Genomic DNA, 19029 nt, shown 5'->3' on the forward strand with positions numbered 1-19029 from the left:
CATTAGGAGGTTTGTGCAATAAAATGTGAATTGTACTCTTATAGTTGTAACCTGAGAATTATGCCGACTGTTATTTACCTCAATTATTGAGGGAAATGAGAAAAATATAATTTGCATAATAATGTGGAACACGGTGTATATAGAGAGCGTGCATTTCACATCTGCAGAAATGAGCAGCCCCCCCCACTCTCCCTCCTCCAAAGTTAAGCTCCAGGAATGACCGCAGCTCAAATCTGCCTTTCTCTGAGCCACATGCTTTAGGAATGACTACTCCAACCTCTCCCCAGCTCCAGAGCCACCCTAAAAAGCACACCTCAGGAATGATCATTCTCCCGCTGAACCCTGTCCTGGAGGCACACCTGCGGAATGACCGCGTCCTGGAGGCACACCTCCGGAATGACCGCGTCCTGGAGGCACACCTCCGGAATGACCGCATCCTGGAGGCACACCTCGTCCTGTTGTACCCTGTCCTGGAGGTATACATAAGGAATGCCCATGTCCCATTGTACCCTGTCCTGGAGGTACACCTCAGGAATGATGATGTCCCATTGTACCGTCCTGGTAGTACACCTCAGTAATGATGATGGCCCATTGTACCCGGTCCTGGTGGTACACCACAGGAATGACCACTCCCCACTGTACACTGTCCTGGAGGCACACCTCAGGAATGACCATGCCCCTTGTCCCACCCCTAAAAGCACAGACCTAGGAATGATTATGCCCTGCTCTCCCCCACCCCAGAGGAACCTTCTCTCACCAGTAGATATTCTGGGGATCTGGAGCATAGCTGACAGTCCAGTTGTGGAGGTGAAGCGCTTCACTGCAGGATGAATTTCTGGGCTCCCCTCGGCAGCTGCAGCCATGACATTTACATGCATTGAAATCTTTCAAGATCCTGCAAGGGAATAAAAACAAACAAAACATTTACAAGGTTTCTGCTAAAAAAAATAAAAAAACACAGGTTTGAGTGCACTGCTGTCACAAATGTTTGAGATTTGGGTGAGCAAAAAGTCTCCTGGAACCAAAATACAGTGTAACAGAGGTAAGGGGCCAAATACAGGGTAACAGAGCCTCACCATAAGGAGGAGTCACGGCACACTCTAGGGATTTCAGTTACATTCTAGAAACGCTTAGGTGTGAAACACCAAATGGCTAAAGCGTTAAGTCTCAGGTGTTGGTAACACTAGAGGGTGGAGAATCAGAAGCCTACAAAACCAAGATGAGGCCTAGACATTTCAGAATCTGGGTCCCATTGGACTTACATGGCTGTGGTGGCCTCGTTCTGAAAGGTGACAAAGGCCATTCCAAGTGGTTTCTCATTGACCTTTTCCTTTTCTTTCTTGTATTCTTCTTTCAGTCGTTGCTCTAGCCGTGTGTAATACTCAATGGCCTCCACCTGGGGTGGTAAAAGAAGATCAACATTACATTACAGTGGTACCAGTGAACAACGCTCTGTACGTCTCAGGCAATTTTAGAGAAATCTGCAGTTTTAACCATCTGCCTCACCAACCCATTCCCTATCTCACCGGACTGTTATTTTGCTGGTTATCAGAGTTCACTATGACTGTGTGCAATCAGTTTAAAAAATCGTGTGAAGGAACCAACACAGCCATCAGAGTTCACAAAACATGTTTATTGAGAAGGAGACGGTGGGTGGGAAAGCGTACTAAATCTGTATGGAAGCTGCATCCCATCACCCTAACATCAGAGCAATGACACACAGCAAGTCTGCATCAGTCAATATTACCTCCCACAGTGCACATCACTGGGTATTGCTGTCCAATGTATGTATTGTAATGGAACTGACCCAGAATGCGCTTGATTACTTCCGTTAGAATACCGCTTCCCCGTCCGACCACCGACAACAGACACCACAGCCAACCATACAAGACTAGATAACATCAGTCTTGAAGTAAACCAGAGTAGACTACTTTATTTGAACACAGATACAAGATATATACACTCAGGGGACAATCCCCCCTCCCTGCATAATGACACAGGGCGGGGCAATCTATACTTAGTAACAAGACACACAGGTATTCAAACTTCACATCAGCAGACAGTCCCATCAGGAGGGAGGGCTGCTGGAGACACCCCCCCACTAAGCTATTACACATACATCCCATAATAGTTTGCTCCCAAGCCAGACAAACAATAGAACAATGGGATGCAGCCACATAACATTAAACAATCAACAACCCCCCATCCCACCTATCTCCTAAATATGTGTACACAGTCTGAGACAAAGCCCACACAATATTAGGACAGATCACCCAGTACCCCTAACAGGCACAGGGTGACTTGCACATAAGAGGGATATGGGGAGCTGAGACAGGGGTCTCCCCACCTCTCCAAAGAGAGCTGCGTTCCATGGGCCCCCCACCCAAAGTGACTCCCTTCACATGTATATCATGTCTACATCACTCCGTAAGAGATCTCATACAGAACCTCACTGGGTACCACCTACAAAAGTATGTATATTACGTCTTCATCCCTCTCTAATATTTCTAAAAGAGCATCTCACTGTATACAACCTTCCAGTGAATGTAAACTATATCAGGTCTTGATCACGGCCTAATACTTTCCATAGAACACCTAACTGGGTACCACTTTCAATGAAAGGTATATATTGTCTGCATGTCTTCCTAATATCTCTGATAGGGCATCTTACAGGGTACCACCTTCCAATGTATGCAGGTCATGTCTCCATCACTCTGACACTTCCCATAGAGCATTTCATTTGGCATCACCTTCCAATGTAATTACTCCCTTACTCTTCCCATGGAGTACCGCCTCCCAATGTAAGTTTATCACATCCCCATCACATCATAATACTTCTCATAAAGCCCCTTATTAGGAATCACCTTCAGTCACTCCCTAAAAGCTCCCATAGAGCGCCTTACTGGCTACCACCTTCCATTGTATGTCCATCATATGTTTTCATCACTTCCTAATACTTCCCATAGAGCAGGGGTGTCAAACGGGCGTCCCTCCAGCTGTTGAGAAACTACCAAGTCCCATCATGCCTCTGCATTTGGGAGTCATGCTTGTAATGGTCAATCTTGCAATGCCTCATGGGACTTGTAGTTTGGCAACAGCTGGAGGGCCGCCAGTTTGACACCCGTGCCATAGAGCATCTTACTGGGTATCATCTAACAATGTAAGTATATTATGCCAATATCACTACCTAATATCACGGATAGGGTACCTCACTGGATACCACTTTCAACTGTATGTGATCATGTCTCCATCACTTTCTAATACTTCCCAGAGAGAACCTCACTAGGCATCGCCTTGTAATGTATTTAAATCATGTCATCGCCCCCTAATAGCTCCAATAGAGCACTTCACTGGATATCGACTTCCAATGTATGTCGCATCTCCATCCCTCCCTAATACGTTCCATAGATCTCCTCACTGGGCATCACCTTTTTATATAGTTATATTAGGCCTTCATCACTCGCTAATAGCTCCCATAGAGCACCTCACTGGATACCACCTTCCAAGGCTTGGATATCATGTCTCCAAAAGAGACCATGCATGGTTGGTCGAGGGTGTGTGTGCGCATTAACGTATATATCCCTCACCAGGGGCGGACTGACAACTCATGGGGCCTCCGGGCAATAGGGGATTATGGGGCCCCCGTGTCCTTGCCCAAACTCAAAAAAGCCAATGAAAAAGGTACCAGGGGCATCTCATGGGGCCCCTACTGACCCCGGGCCCTCGGGCAGTGCCTGAGTTTCCAAATGGTCAGTCCGCCCCTATCCCTCACGTTTGGTTGTACGCACAGGCCAAGGGGGGTTTTAGGGACTTTCCCTAAAGGTAGCTGGTGCGGTGATTTCTTTTTTTTTTTTGTAAGAGACCGACAAATTCTGTGTTTCTGTTGCTGGCCTCGATCATCAGAAACTGCCTGTGTCTCCTGTCCTTGTTGCCACCTGCTTTGACCTCCACCTGGACTATTTTCTCTGCCTGGACATTGACTTTGTATTGCTGCCACACTGTAGCCTTAATGTAGCCACCCTGTTCCTGTCAACCCCTGGTGGGGCAATCCTAAGGCTGGTGACCTGGGGACATCCTTCAGCAAAGTAGTTTAGTACCCAGCAGAGTCACTGGCCAATCATCCCTTGGAAAGGTGCTGTGGTGAAGACCAAGGTGTCAGACTCGTGTGTGTTTGGTGAGCCCATATCTCCTACCAGGGGTGCTGTTCATACAGTATTCAAATACAGCAAACACAAATCACAGCAAAACAATCAGCATTTGGCTTCCCTTGCCTTCCACCTTAAACACATCTCAATAGGACCTGCCTTGTCCAACACAAAATGGGTCAAATGCAGCATCGGAATGGTCATCTGTTCTGCATCACTAAAACATATGGGGCCCTGTGTTGACAAACATAAAAATACAACACCCATGTACAAAATACTTAATGCTCGAGATTCCATCATTGCAGGAATACAATTGCCATGTACATAAGCCGATGATCTCTGGTGGTAGGTATCATAACTTAATCCAAGTTATTTTATTAGCTTTTGGATTGGGTTCTATTAAACCCACACAGGTGACCCCCACTATTGCCCGACCTTGGGCTTTCTCAACAAGGCTGCACAATATGCAAAGCCACAGTATCCAATCAGAATCTAGTTTACAGCATGTACAGATGGATTCTTTTTGCCGGCTTTTTGCAGATTCTGTGCACCTCCTTGTCCTCTCACCTGCTCACACCCTTTTATCACGCAGCAGCATAAATGACCACATGGCTTTGGGTTGATGTGAGACGTGATGTTCTCTTTACTCTTCAGGTGGGTGAAGTAGACGCGACCGCGCTCAGCTTTTTTCCTAAACAGAAAAGAGACATGAGTAGTAAGGAGAATAACGAACCCTTCACACCAGTCCACCAACCAAGGGAGCTTATCATCTAATGTCCCCACCACAGTCACATGCTATTATCAGGGCTTGAAATTTCCACTCGCCTGCTCGCCAATGGGGAGTAGAAATTATGGTGGGGGTGAGTGTGTCCCCCAGGGCCGTCTTGCTGAGCAAGGATGGAGCTCAGGCCGGATCGGTCATTGGCACTGGGAGCCGTCAGACTGCTCAATAGCTGAGCGCAGTGAAAGCAAAGCAAGGAGTGTGTGCTGTGCTCTCTGCCTCCCCCTAGAGTGCAGTACCTGGCTCTGTGAGTGAACAACGAAGTACTGCAACTTTTTTTGGGGGGGCTGGTGGTGGTGTGTGTGTGTGTGTGCGTGCGCGTACATGTACATGTGTCTGTTTGTGTGTGTCTGCATGTATAATTGTACATGTGTCTGTGTGTATGTACGTACGTGTCTGTGTGTATGTACGTACGTGCATGTGTATGTAGTGTACGTACGTGCATGTGTATGTAGTGTACGTACGTGCATGTGTATGTAGTGTACGTACGTGCATGTGTATGTAGTGTACGTACGTGCATGTGTATGTAGTGTACGTACGTGCATGTGTATGTAGTGTACGTACGTGCATGTGTATGTAGTGTACGTACGTGCATGTGTATGTAGTGTACGTACGTGCATGTGTATGTAGTGTACGTACGTGCATGTGTCTGTGTGTGTACGTGCGTGCGTGTCTGTGCGTGTATGTGCGTGCGTGTCTGTGCGTGTCTGTGCGTGCGTGTCTGTGCGTGTCTGTGCGTGCGTGTCTGTGCGTGTCTGTGCGTGCGTGTCTGTGCGTGTCTGTGCGTGCGTGTCTGTGCGTGTATGTGCGTGCGTGTCTGTGCATGTATGTGCGTGCGTGTCTGTGCATGTATGTGCGTGCGTGTCTGTGCATGTATGTGCGTGCGTGTCTGTGCATGTATGTGCGTGCGTGTCTGTGCATGTATGTGCCTCTGTGCGTGCGCGTACATGTGCCTCTGTGCGTGCGCGTACATGTGCCTCTGTGCGTGCGCGTACATGTGCCTCTGTGCGTGCGCGTACATGTGCCTCTGTGCGTGCGCGTACATGTGCCTCTGTGCGTGCGCGTACATGTGCCTCTGTGCGTGCGCGTACATGTGCCTCTGTGCGTGCGCGTACATGTGCCTCTGTGCGTGCGCGTACATGTGCCTCTGTGCGTGCGCGTACATGTGCCTCTGTGCGTGCGCGTACATGTGCCTCTGTGCGTGCGCGTACATGTGCCTCTGTGCGTGCGCGTACATGTGCCTCTGTGCGTGCGCGTACATGTGCCTCTGTGCGTGCGCGTACATGTGCCTCTGTGCGTGCGCGTACATGTGCCTCTGTGCGTGCGCGTACATGTGCCTCTGTGCGTGCGCGTACATGTGCCTCTGTGCGTGCGCGTACATGTGCCTCTGTGCGTGCGCGTACATGTGCCTCTGTGCGTGCGCGTACATGTGCCTCTGTGCGTGCGCGTACATGTGCCTCTGTGCGTGCGCGTACATGTGTCTCTGTGCGTGCGCGTACATGTGTCTCTGTGCGTGCGCGTACATGTGTCTCTGTGCGTGCGTGTACATGTGTCTCTGTGCGTGTGTACATGTGTCTCTGTGCGTGTGTGTACATGTTTCTATTTGTGTGTACAGGAGTCTCTGTTTGTGTGTGTTTGTTGGTGGCGAGTAACTCTAAGGCCTGGCTAGTAGCTCAGGACTTGAAATTTTAAGCCCTACTACTACTACTAATAATAATAAAGATTTATATAGCTCTTGCATATTCCATAGCGCTGTACAGAGAACACATGGAAACCTATCACACATTTCAGAAAGCTGCTTGGAGCAACATACTGAAGAGTGGTGGATTTAAACACTCAGAGAAAATAAAGTCACCAGAAATGACAGCTGACAAGTCTCTATGGGCTCCATGCTGTGCCCCAGCTTTCTAGTCTTTTGTTAGTGAATTCTGCGTTGTGTCCAGAACAACCACTTAAGCTCCCCTTTAGACCATTTTTTGCTCTATGACACTATGGCACATGTGCGGTCATGCAACGCTGTACCAAAACAAAATGTACAGAATTTTTTTCACACCAATAGAGCTTTCTTTTGGTGGCATTTGATCACCTCTGGGTTTTTTATTTTTTGTAATATAAACGAAAAAAGACTGAAAATTTGGGAAAAAAAATATTTTTTTTACTTTCTACTACAAAACATATCCAAAAAAAAAAAAATCTAATTTTAGTATAAATTTTGGCTGAAATGTATTCTACTACGTCTTTGATAAAAAATTAAATCCAAATAAGTGTATATTGATCGGTTTGCTTGAAAGTTATAGTGCCCATAAACTGCATAAAGGGTATATATACTGGAATTGTTTTTGTATATATACTAATGGCGGTGATCAACGACTTATAACGGGATGGTGATAATGTGGCAGACATTCTGACATTAACTGACGCTGGTGGGAACTGACTAACCGCCACTGACATTAATACAGTAATCAGTGATAATACTATACATTGTCACTGTACTGACACTGGCTGGAAAGGGGTTACCATCTAGGATGATCAAGGGGTTAAATGTGTGCCTGTGTGTAATGTGTGTGCTGTTTTTAATAATGATCTCTGAAAAGCAGGGATGAGAAACAGATCCTATCCTTTCCTCTGTACAGAGCTCTGTGTTGATTGTCAACACATGGCTCTGGGCTGTGATTGGACACAGCAGATCAGCAGGTCCCAGCTGTGAATCACTGACCAGGACTTTGTGACAGGCTTATACTGTGTACAATCAAAACAGAAGTAGGTGGGCGGGGGCGCACCTAAAACCTGGAAACAGGCAGCGACGTACGGTTGCGTTGCTTTGCCTGTGTGGGCCGCTCATCCACAGTACATTGCGGGCGGCCGGACTGCAAGTCAATAAGACATTGTTATACTATGAAAGCGAATATGATGAATGCAGCTCTGTACTCTTACCTCTCGGTATCCAGAAACATAAGCCTGGCCACGTTATAGCACGGCCGAGCTTCCAGCACTGTGCAGTGGTCATACGCCTCCCTGCAACAAAAGACAAGCATTGAGGAATATCTCACAGCCAAGATATCCAGACACAGTTCTCCAGAGCCAACAAATCTCACACCAGACAGTTCTCTACAGCAGGGGTCTCCAAAGTAGGGCCCGGGGGCCACATCCGGCTTGCTGGGACTTTTTACTGGTCAGCAGCTAGAGTCCTAAGACTCACTTAAGGGACAGTCTCTGTGCAGTACAGGTCCTGCAACCACTCCCAGCACCCCCAGGTGTTGGTTGCTAGAACCGCCAGCGTCAACCAACAAAGTTTTTCAGTGCGCCTCCCAGCCCCTGCCTCGCTCGGCCTCCCGGATCCTGCCCCGCTGCACCTCCCGAACCCTGCCCCGCCTCCCGCCCCGCTGCGCCTCCCGGACCCTGCCCCGCTGCGCCTCCTGGACCCTGCCCCGCTGCGCCTCCCGGCTCCTGACCCACCTCCTGCCCCGCTGCGCCTCCCGGCCCCTGCCCCACCTCCTGCCACGCTGCGCCTCCCAGCCCCGCCTCCCGGCCCCTACCCCGCTGCGCCTCCCAGCTCCTGACCCGCCTCCCGGCTCCAGCCCCGCTGTGCCTCCCAGCCCCTGCCCCGCTGCGCTTCCCAGCTCCTGACCCTCCTCCTGCCCCGCTGCGCCTCCCGGCTCCAGCCCCGCTGCGCCTCCCGGCTCCAGCCCCGCTGCGCCTCCCGGCCCCTGCCCCGCTGCGCCTCCCAGCTCCTAACCCGCCTCCTGCCCTGCTGCACCTCCCGGCCCCTGCGCCTCCTGACCCACCTCCTGCCCGCTGCGCCTCCTGGCCCCTGCCCCGCCTCCCGGCCCCTGCCCCGCTGCGCCTCCCGGCCCCTGCCCCGCTGCGCCTCCCGGCCCCTGCCCCGCTGCGCCTCCCGGCCCCTGCCCCGCTGCGCCTCCCGGCCCCTGCCCCGCCTCCTGCCCTGCTGCACCTCCCGGCTCCAGCCCCGCTGCGCCTCCCGGCCCCTGCCCCGCTGTGCCTCCCAGCTCCTAACCCGCCTCCTGCCCTGCTGCACCTCCCGGCTCCAGCCCCGCTGCGCCTCCTGGCCCCTGCGCCTCCTGACCCACCTCCTGCCCTGCTGCGCCTCCTGGCCCCTGCCCCGCCTCCCGGCCCCTGCCCCGCCTCCTGGCCCCTGCCCCGCTGCGCCTCCAGGCCCCTGCCCCGCTGCGCCTCCCGGCCCCTGCCCCGCTGCGCCTCCCGGCCCCTGCCCCGCTGCGCCTCCCGGCCCCTGCCCCGCCTCCTGCCCTGCTGCACCTCCCGGCTCCAGCCCCGCTGCGCCTCCTGGCCCCTGCGCCTCCCGGCTCCTGACCCACCTCCTGCCCCGCTGCGCCTCCCGGCCCCTGCCCCGCTGCGCCTCCCGGCCCCTGCCCCGCTGCGCCTCCCAATGTACAGAGAGTCTAATGGAAAGGATACAAATGTGGGGAGGGATGGGGACACTGTTGTTGGTGGCGATGATGGCTCTGTTGGGGGGCTTTGAAGTTGGGTGGGGGGGGGGGATGATTGGCTCTAATGGAAGCACAGTCCAGGGGGTGCACTGATGGGCACACAAATGGCATAGTCTGATGGGGTAACAGATGTAGGAGGGGGAAGGCGGTGGTGAAAGTCCTGAGGGGGACACAGTTGTGGGGAGGTGATGGCTCGGATGGGCACACAAATGTGTGGGGTTATTCTGATGGGGGACACCAATTTGCAGGAAGACTCTGATGGATGATGAGGAAACAAGTTTGTGTGTGTATGTATATATAATGAAGGGGGTGGGGTGTTGACTATGATGGGGACACCAAAGGGGGTGGGGTAGGGTAGTTGACTATGATGGGGACACCAATTTGCAAGAAAACGCTGATGAGTGATGGGGATGCAGATGTATGGGGAGATAGACAGGAACACACATGTAAGGCCTTAAATACACATTGGAAGTTTAGCCCCCCGCTGTGGCGTGTAGGTGTGGGCGCACGATGCAGGTGCAGCATTCTTAGGCCCACTGGTGCCAGCCTGGCAAATTGTATTCTATTCCGCTGCTGAGGATTTATAAATGACTTTTTTTGGTCTGTGAGTATGTGTAAAATGTATGCTGGAGCCCTTGAAATGAAACATTTGGAGACCCCTGCTCTGAGCTCAGAGGTCCGATTATAGCAGACAGAGTTCTCCAGAACCCAGAGGTCCGATTATAGCAGAGTTCTCCAGAACCCAGAGGTCCGATTATAGCAGAGTTCTCCAGAACCCAGAGGTCCGATTATAACAGAGTTTTGCAGAACCCAGAGGTCCAATTATAGCAGACAGAGTTCCCCAGAACCCAGAGGTCTGAATATAGCAGAGTTCCCCAGAACCCAGAGGTCTGATTATAGCAGAGTTCCCCAGAACCCAGAGGTCCGATTATAGCAGAGTTCCCCAGAACCCAGAGGTCCGATTATAGCAGACAGAGTTCTGCAGAACACAGAGGAAAAATATGCAGATCAGAGTAAGAAATCAGAAATCCTTCTCTGCGTACTTGGTCTGGATCTATGACACAAAGTACTGAGGTCACAGGCTTGGCATGACAGCCAGGCACACGCATTTATGTTTCTCTCTGTAAAGGTTACCTTTAAAGGTCCCAAGAACTCTGTTCAACATGACACCCTCTCCCCCACTCGCATGACACCCTCCCCCCCACTCACGACACCCTCCCCCCCACTCACGACACCCTCCCCCCCACTCACGACACCCTCCCCCCACTCGCACGACACCCTCCCCCCACTCGCACGACACCCTCCCCCCACTCGCACGACACCCTCCCCCCACTCGCACGACACCCTCCCCCCACTCGCACGACACCCTCCCCCCACTCGCACGACACCCTCCCCCCACTCGCACGACACCCTCCCCCCACTCACATGACACCCTCCCCCCACTCACATGACACCCTCCCCCCACTCACATGACACCCTCCCCCCACTCACAAAGGGTTCAGTAATCAGAAAATATTGTAACTTACTCAAAATGCTTCTTAATTTTTCCTGGCTCTGCATATTTGGAAATGCCATTAATAAACAGAGTTCTCTTCACCTGGGAAAATCAGATAAAAAAGGACATTTGTGAGATGGAGGAACAAAGGACATTAATGGAGGATCATCAGTGGGCGACCAAGCCGTGCCGGGAACACAGAGCTCTCTATAAGAGGACATCTATTAAAGTGTGTGATCACATTGTGCTGCATTACCAGCTCATCCTCCTTGTAGCGCATTTTGGACGTGTGACGTCGCATACTGTACACCGTGAGCAGGAGGTAGAGGAAGGCGAAGGTGGTGTGAAGCCAAAGGAGATTGTTCCTGGGGAGGTAAAGGAAAGGAGTCATATACATACGCCTCAATACAGAGAGAGTCCTATACATGCACCCCAATACAGAGAGAGTCCTATACATGCGCCCCAATACAGAGAGAGTCCTATACATACGCCTCAATACAAAGAGAGGCCTATACATGTACCCCAATACAGAGAGAGTCCTATACATGTACCCCAATACAGAGAGAGTCCTATACATACGCCTCAATACAGAGAGAGTCCTATACATGCACCCCAATACAGAGAGAGTCCTATACATGCACCCCAATACAGAGAGAGTCCTATACATACGCCTCAATACAAAGAGAGTCCTATACATGCGCCTCAATACAGAGAGAGTCCTATACATGCACCCCAATACAGAGAGAGTCCTATACATGCGCCCCAATACAGAGAGAGTCCTATACATACGCCTCAATACAAAGAGAGGCCTATACATGTACCCCAATACAGAGAGAGTCCTATACATGTACCCCAATACAGAGAGAGTCCTATACATACGCCTCAATACAGAGAGAGTCCTATACATGCACCCCAATACAGAGAGAGTCCTATACATGCACCCCAATACAGAGAGAGTCCTATACATACGCCTCAATACAAAGAGAGGCCTATACATGTACCCCAATACAGAGAGAGTCCTATACATACGCCTCAATACAGAGAGAGTCCTATACATGCACCCCAATACAGAGAGAGTCCTATACATGCACCCCAATACAGAGAGAGTCCTATACATACGCCTCAATACAAAGAGAGGCCTATACATGTACCCCAATACAGAGAGAGTCCTATACATACGCCTCAATACAGAGAGAGTCCTATACATGCACCCCAATACAGAGAGAGTCCTATACATACGCCTCAATACAGAGAGAGTCCTATACATGCACCCCAATACAGAGAGAGTCCTATACATACGCCTCAATACAGAGAGAGTCCTATACATGCGCCCCAATACAGAGAGAGTCCTATACATGCGCCTCAATACAGAGAGAGTCCTATACATGCGCCTCAATACAGAGAGAGTCCTATACATACGCCTCAATACAGAGAGTCTCCTATACATGCACCCCAATACAGAGAGAGTCTTTTACATACGCCTCAATACAGAGAGAGTCCTATACATACGCCTCAATACAGAGAGAGTCCTATACATGCACCCCAATACAAAGAGAGGCCTATACATGCACCCCAATACAGAGAGAGTCCTATGCATACACCTTAATACAGAGAGAGTCCTATACATACACCTCAATACAAAGAGTCCTATACATGCACCCAATACAGAGTCATATACATACACCCTATTACAAAGAAAGTCTTATACATACACCCCAATACAGAGAGAATCTTTATATACACCCCAATACAGAAAGAGTCCTGTACATACACCTCAGTACAAAGAGTCCTTTACATACACCCCAATTACGCTCATTGCATACACCTCAATACAGAGAGAGTTCTATACATATCAAAGACAACAGATTAAAAAATAAATAAATAAAAAACAGGAGTGTCACGGAACCAGAAAGAAAGACATGGAACCAGAACTGGGTCCACAGAACCAAAACCAGGGAAAGGGAACCAGTCCCGGGCACAGAGAACCAGAACCGGGGAAACTGAACCAGACCCAGGCACAGAGAACCAGAACCGGGGAAACTGAACCAGACCCAGGCACAGAGAACCAGAACCGGGGAAACTGAACCAGACCCAGGCACAGAGAACCAGAACCGGGGAAACTGAACCAGACCCAGGCACAGAGAACCAGAACCGGGGAAACTGAACCAGACCCAGGCACAGAGAACCAGATCCGGGGAAACTGAACCAGACCCAGGCACACAGAACCAGAAGCAGGGCGATCAAACCAGACCTGGTCATACAGAACCAGAGTCAGGGAAACTTAACCAGAGCCCGGCACACACAACCAGAGCCCGGCACACACAACCAGAGCCCGGCACACACAACCAGAGCCCGGCACACACAACCAGAGCCCGGCACACACAACCAGAGCCCGGCACACACAACCAGAGCCCGGCACACACAACCAGAGCCCGGCACACACAACCAGAGCCCGGCACACACAACCAGAGCCCGGCACACACAACCAGAGCCCGGCACACACAACCAGAGCCCGGCACACACAACCAGAGCCCGGCACACACAACCAGAGCCCGGCACACACAACCAGAGCCCGGCACACACAACCAGAGCCCGGCACACACAACCAGAGCCCGGCACACACAACCAGAGCCAGGCACACAAAGAGAAGATGGAGATCCAACAAACAGCGTCAGGGAAGAGAAGACACCATTCACCTCTTGTAGACCAATACGGCTGTGTACACACATATACACAAACATCCATGTACTGTTGCACAGGGTCTTACCTGGAGTCCAGGTTGGCGATGGTTGTCCTCCCGAAGCTATACGCATTGTTTTCTGTGAAATAAGATGGAATCCAGTAAGTCCGTGATATACATGCAGTTCATGTCACCCCCCCGGTGTCCTTATAATGGGCAGACTATATGAACCACCATCGAATACATGTTCTGCATGTCACCGCGGGATCTACCCCTGCACCCCGTCTGCTGGGCTCTTCTTGCTTTGCTTAGTGAGATAAGTCAGATATCACCAATAACTGCAAAAACCAAATATGCAGCACACTAACAAGCCAGGGGTATATGAGGCCGAGAGTAATTCCAAAAGGCATCTGACAAATGCCATAATCAAAGGTTTTTATTAGTCATATGGATAAAATTAGTCACAAATTTGTATAGAGCCAGTAAGTCATGTGGACGAGCTCCTATAGCTCCTTCAGCACCCTGGTACGATTCCAGTATAAATGTAAGGATGGAAGTCAATGTACACACCCATATGGAAGAAAAATATATTTGAAATATATTTTAAAAATATTCTTCCCAAATATATATACACTGCATGTTGAAATGCGTTTTTTATATATTACAAAATATATGAAAAATATATATTTTTTAAAATATATTCTTGAGATTCGTAGGACTAATAAAAACCTTTGAATTTGGCACTTGTTGGATGCCTTCTGGAATAACTCTCTGCCTCATATACCCCTGGATTGTTAGTGCGCTATGTGATAGGAGTCACTTTGGATGGGGGGCCCATGGAACACAGCTCACTTTGGAGAGGTGGGGAAACCCGTCTCAACTCCCCATATCCCTCTTATGTGTAGGTCACTCTGTGCCTGTTAGGGGTGCAGGGTGAGATGTCCTGATATTGTGTAGACATGTATAGGTGGGGTGGGGGGTTAGTCATTGTTTAATGCCATGTGGTTGTGTCCCATTGTTCTATTGCATGTCTTGCTTGGGAGCAAACTATTATGGGATGTATGTGTTTGTGTATTGACTTGGTGGGGGGTGTTTCCGGCAGCCCTTCCCTGTGATGGGACTGTCTGCTGATGTGTCTCTGGTTGCTAGATTTGGTTTGCCCCACCCTGTGTCCTTATGCAGGGAGGTGGGTTGTTCCCTTGAATGTATATATCTTGTGTCTGTGTTAAAATAAAGGAGTCTATTTCCTGATTTATTTCAAGACTGGTCTAGTCTGGTATGGTCAGCAGTGGTGTCCGTGGATCTGTGTTCGGACAGGGAAGCAGGAGTCTAACGGAAATACCCTAGTGCAGTCGGGGTCCGGTTTCGTCACACGCTGCATATTTGGTTTTTGCAGTCTGTGTTTGTCCATTCCTCCAGTGGATTGTCAGCAGCACGCACATCGGTGGGACAATATTGATACCATCAGCCCCAGTGACTAGATCCTTTAGTCTTTTGTTGTATTCATGTCCAGATGTCATCAATAAAATCTCCTGTGACAATGTGCATCCAGAGAATGAATGGCTCACTGAATTATCACTCAAATGTACATTGGTACAAAACATTTTAGTTTTAATGACACCCATTGTGATTGCAGGGAGGGGCATAGCTGGGAAAAGGGTGGAGCTTCACAGCTCTGTAGATTCAAGAAATGTCATAGGCGCTGGCTGATCTTCCAGTCTGTTGTGATGTGGCACACTGGCAGCAAGAGAGGGGAACCAGCCTTCACTGAAAATCTGGACTGCATGACCCTCAACTGCCAAATATGAGGGGCTGTAGTTACTAACAGTGGCTGTAGATGTGGTTCCCCTCCCTCTATCCAGTAACCACAATGGGGGAATTAACAAAGAGTGGTGGAGGCATACAGCCTGTGCCACTCTTCTAAAACGGAGAAAATGGATCAGATCTTGACCTAATTAAAGCTGAATTACAGGAATTCAGCTCTTTTGTAAAAAATTAAAGCACACAATGAGTTAAGTCCAGTGAGGTGCATGACACTTCTTGAGTTTAGCTATATTGTTTATATCTGAGAGCTTTATATTACACCCAGAAGACAGCTACCTCTGCAGTTCTGGGAGGGCAACGCTGATCCTTCTGAGCTCTGAAACTTGAACAGGAGAGTCGCTGCAGGTGCTATGCCCGTACCTCCCCTCCTGCCCATTCACAGAAGCCTTTGTATTATGTGAACTCACTATAATTACTCATGTATTATGTGAACTCATCTTCCCGGGAGAGCAATAAACCTGTCAGATGTAAATACAGGAAAGATAAGGAGATGTGATGCAACTTCTTGGACTTAAAGTGTTACTAAACCTACAACAGTAAAATCAGTCTGTATATGTCCTAGCTTTATATTCGAACCCTATGGCTCCGGTTAAAGCGAATGACTTGCTATCAGAAGAATTGTTGGTATATAAAACGGCACTAGACAGGGTTGTCCATTGAGCTACATCTTGACATTGGAACCTTTTCTCCGCCTTAGACAGGCACATCCCGATATCAAAGGTTTCCATATTGCTAATAGGGAGTATAAACTGGCTGCTTATGCGGATGACATGTTATTGTTTCTAACGGAGCCACACATTTCTCTTCCCAATCTCTTGGACTTAGAAAATGTTTCTTGTAAAAAAAAAAAAAAAAAATGTTTCCTTTCTCTCTAAACTCCGCATAAACTATGGCAAGTCATCAATTCTTAACCTAGGCCTCAGCCCTGCGGAGGTGAAAATGTGCAAAAGAAATTCTCCCTGTATATGGACAGACGACGCGATTACTTAACTTGGTACAGTTCTTCCAGCAGATGTTACCCAACTTTTTTCTTGAAGTTTTGCACCTCTCCTCACTTGCACCCAAGAGGACTTGATGGCTTGGAACTTGAAATCACTAACTTGGTTTGGTCGCGCAGCTGCACTACAGATGAATATTCTCCCACGTTTCCTCTACGTGATGCAGGCAGTCCACGTATGTCTACCGAAAGCTTTTTTTCAATCTCTCCGACGTATGTTCCGGAACTTTCTTTGGAATGGCAAACCTGCGTGAATAAGCCTATCTTTTCTGTCTAGGCCACAGTCTAAGGGTGGAATCGGTGTACCTGACTGTCAAAAAAATTACTGGGCAGGACAGTTGACTAGAGACGTAGATTGGGTTAAGAATGTAGCCCATAAGGACTGAGCACATTTAGAACAAGCCTTCTTGGATAAACCCATGATGGGGGTACCTTGGGTCTCCCCTGCTAAAGATGTATACCATCCGCTGATCTCAGCCACTTTAAGGAAATTTAGGTTTGTTTGTAAGGCGTTCCAGCTCTCATCAGTCCCTGGACCTTTGTCCCCACTAAGATTTAATAAGGACTTTGCTCCGGGTATGAGTAGCTCCTTCCTCTGAGATACATGGCCACATGCTAATTCACAGGCCTACCAGTTCTTTCACAGAGGACAGCTCATTGCACGAGATTCATTACCAAACTTGGTCCCACAGTCGAATGTTCCATTCTGGACATATTTGCAAACTTTCCGATGCCGAATTTAGGCAGATGTACTGTAGAGACCGGACACCTTTTAAAGTGATCTGTGTGTGTTATGAACCACCTAGCGGGGTCTCTAGCAGTCCACAGGATAGGATTCCTCAGGGCGCGGACTCTAAGCCCCAGTCTGCTTGTTCACCAGGGCCCCGGATGGTGGGGATGGGCTTGGAGCAGACAAGGACCAGGTCACCCCTGAGTACCCCCGTCCATGGTAGAGGGACCCGCCAGAGGTATATGCAGGTAGAGAGACTGACGTGAAGAGGTGGAAGACTGGATCCGAGCGGGATGAATGGATGGCAGAGTAGTAAGCGTGGTCAACGAGCCGGGTCAGTAACAGTGGGATCAGCGTGGTACAAGGCGGCAGGCAGAAGAATAGTCAGGTCACTCGCAGGGGTCGGCAACAGTTCAGATCAGGTATGGGAATGTGCAGAAGAGAGGTCAGACTAGCCAGGGGATCAGAGAAGGAGAAGTCAACGGAGGTCAGGTTCAGGCAGGGTCAGCAACAAATCTAGGATCACAGGAGAAAAGACCATACGGCAATGGGTGTCAATGCAGGGTAGGTTTAAATAGTGCGCCCTGCCCTGCTATTGGTGCCGGGCGAGCGGCTGCGATCGCGAGTGCGCATGCGCGGCCGCCGCCGTACAGGTCTCAGAGTCCGTCGGATCGTATGGATCGGCGCTCCGCGCATGCGCGGAGTCACTTGCCGCCGCGATCCCTGACAGTGTGAGATTCGAGCCCCAAAGGCATTTGGTTTCTGACCTATATTCTGTTTTTTTCTGCTCTGCCCTCTAACTCAGGGATGACTGGCACTGAATGGGAAAAGGGCTTGGATATTCGGCTCAATGAGGAAGATTGGAAGCAAATTAACTTGCTCACAAATGGTCCCTGAATGTTCACACTCAGGAGAACTCTTACAAGATCAGATCCAGATGGTCTAGAGTTCCCTCTCTACTAAATAAGATCTACCCAGCGACTTTGGATCGATGCTGGCGATGTCTGATGGTGGAAGGCACGTTCTTCCATGTCTGGTGGGACTGCTCACTCATTGCTGAGTTTTGGACCAAGGTCCATGACATTATTTTGCAAGTGACAGGGACTGCCATGGATGTCCCCCCGGCACAGTATCTACTACACTATACCAAGCAACTAGTACGGCAATGCAAAAGATCTCTACAATTACACGATGATCAATGTGGCACGCTTGTGTACCCCTTTATATTGGAGAGACACTAAGCTACCCAGTATACCGGAGTGGCTTGCCTGCTTGGAACGATTGAAGAATATGGAGGAGATCATTTTTGCATCTCAGGACAGAATCGCGGCCTTCACCAAAACGTGGGCTTGCTGGCTACATTTTATAGCTTCAGATGACTACAAGGACCTTGTGTCCTGATCACTTTGTTTCACTTTTTCGGTCAATGGAGGCATATTGCTCCGCAAAGAGTATGGTATACTGTAACAGCGGGATTCCTGATTGCACACTTGGCATCACCCAATGAGAAGCCATTGTATTATTCATCCGCTGTCTTTATGCTGGGGGAGAAAGGGAAGATGGCCACCCACCCCCCTCTTTTTTTAGACTACGGTTACTACTTACTAAAATTATTGCATTTCCATGTTCTATGTACTATGGGAGACTGGAAATAGTGAATGCGGGGTCCGCGGAGAGCGGATATAGTGAATGCAGGGTCCGGGGAGAGCAGATATAGTGAACGCAGGGTCCGGGGAGAGCGGATATAGTGAACGCAGGGTCCGGGGAGAGCGGATATAGTGAACGCAGGGTCCGGGGAGAGCGGATATAGTGAACGCAGGGTCCGGGGAGAGCGGATATAGTGAACGCAGGGTCCGGGGAGAGCGGATATAGTGAACGCAGGGTCCGGGGAGAGCGGATATAGTGAACGCA

At 49.7% G+C, this 19029-nt stretch overlaps 1 protein-coding gene across 1 annotated transcript in view; it reads right to left on the reverse strand.

Annotated features, from left to right (window-relative positions):
• Positions 1 to 19029, reverse strand: part of TMEM63B (transmembrane protein 63B) — a 68895-nt gene that overhangs the window by 40788 nt on the left and 9078 nt on the right. Inside the window, exons 5-11 of the mRNA XM_089665076.1 lie at positions 13655 to 13706; positions 11144 to 11252; positions 10919 to 10989; positions 7861 to 7941; positions 4713 to 4836; positions 1263 to 1396; positions 758 to 895 (exon numbers count right to left, since the gene is read on the reverse strand). Of these exons, the coding sequence (XP_089521202.1) occupies positions 758 to 895; positions 1263 to 1396; positions 4713 to 4836; positions 7861 to 7941; positions 10919 to 10989; positions 11144 to 11252; positions 13655 to 13706 (709 nt within the window). The remainder of the gene's footprint in view (positions 1 to 757; positions 896 to 1262; positions 1397 to 4712; positions 4837 to 7860; positions 7942 to 10918; positions 10990 to 11143; positions 11253 to 13654; positions 13707 to 19029) is intronic.

Source organism: Staurois parvus, unplaced genomic scaffold, assembly GCF_062004578.1.
Source record: "Staurois parvus isolate SC_StPar_1 unplaced genomic scaffold, SC_StPar_1.0 ptg002114l, whole genome shotgun sequence".
NCBI classification, from domain to species: Eukaryota; Metazoa; Chordata; class Amphibia; order Anura; family Ranidae; genus Staurois; species Staurois parvus.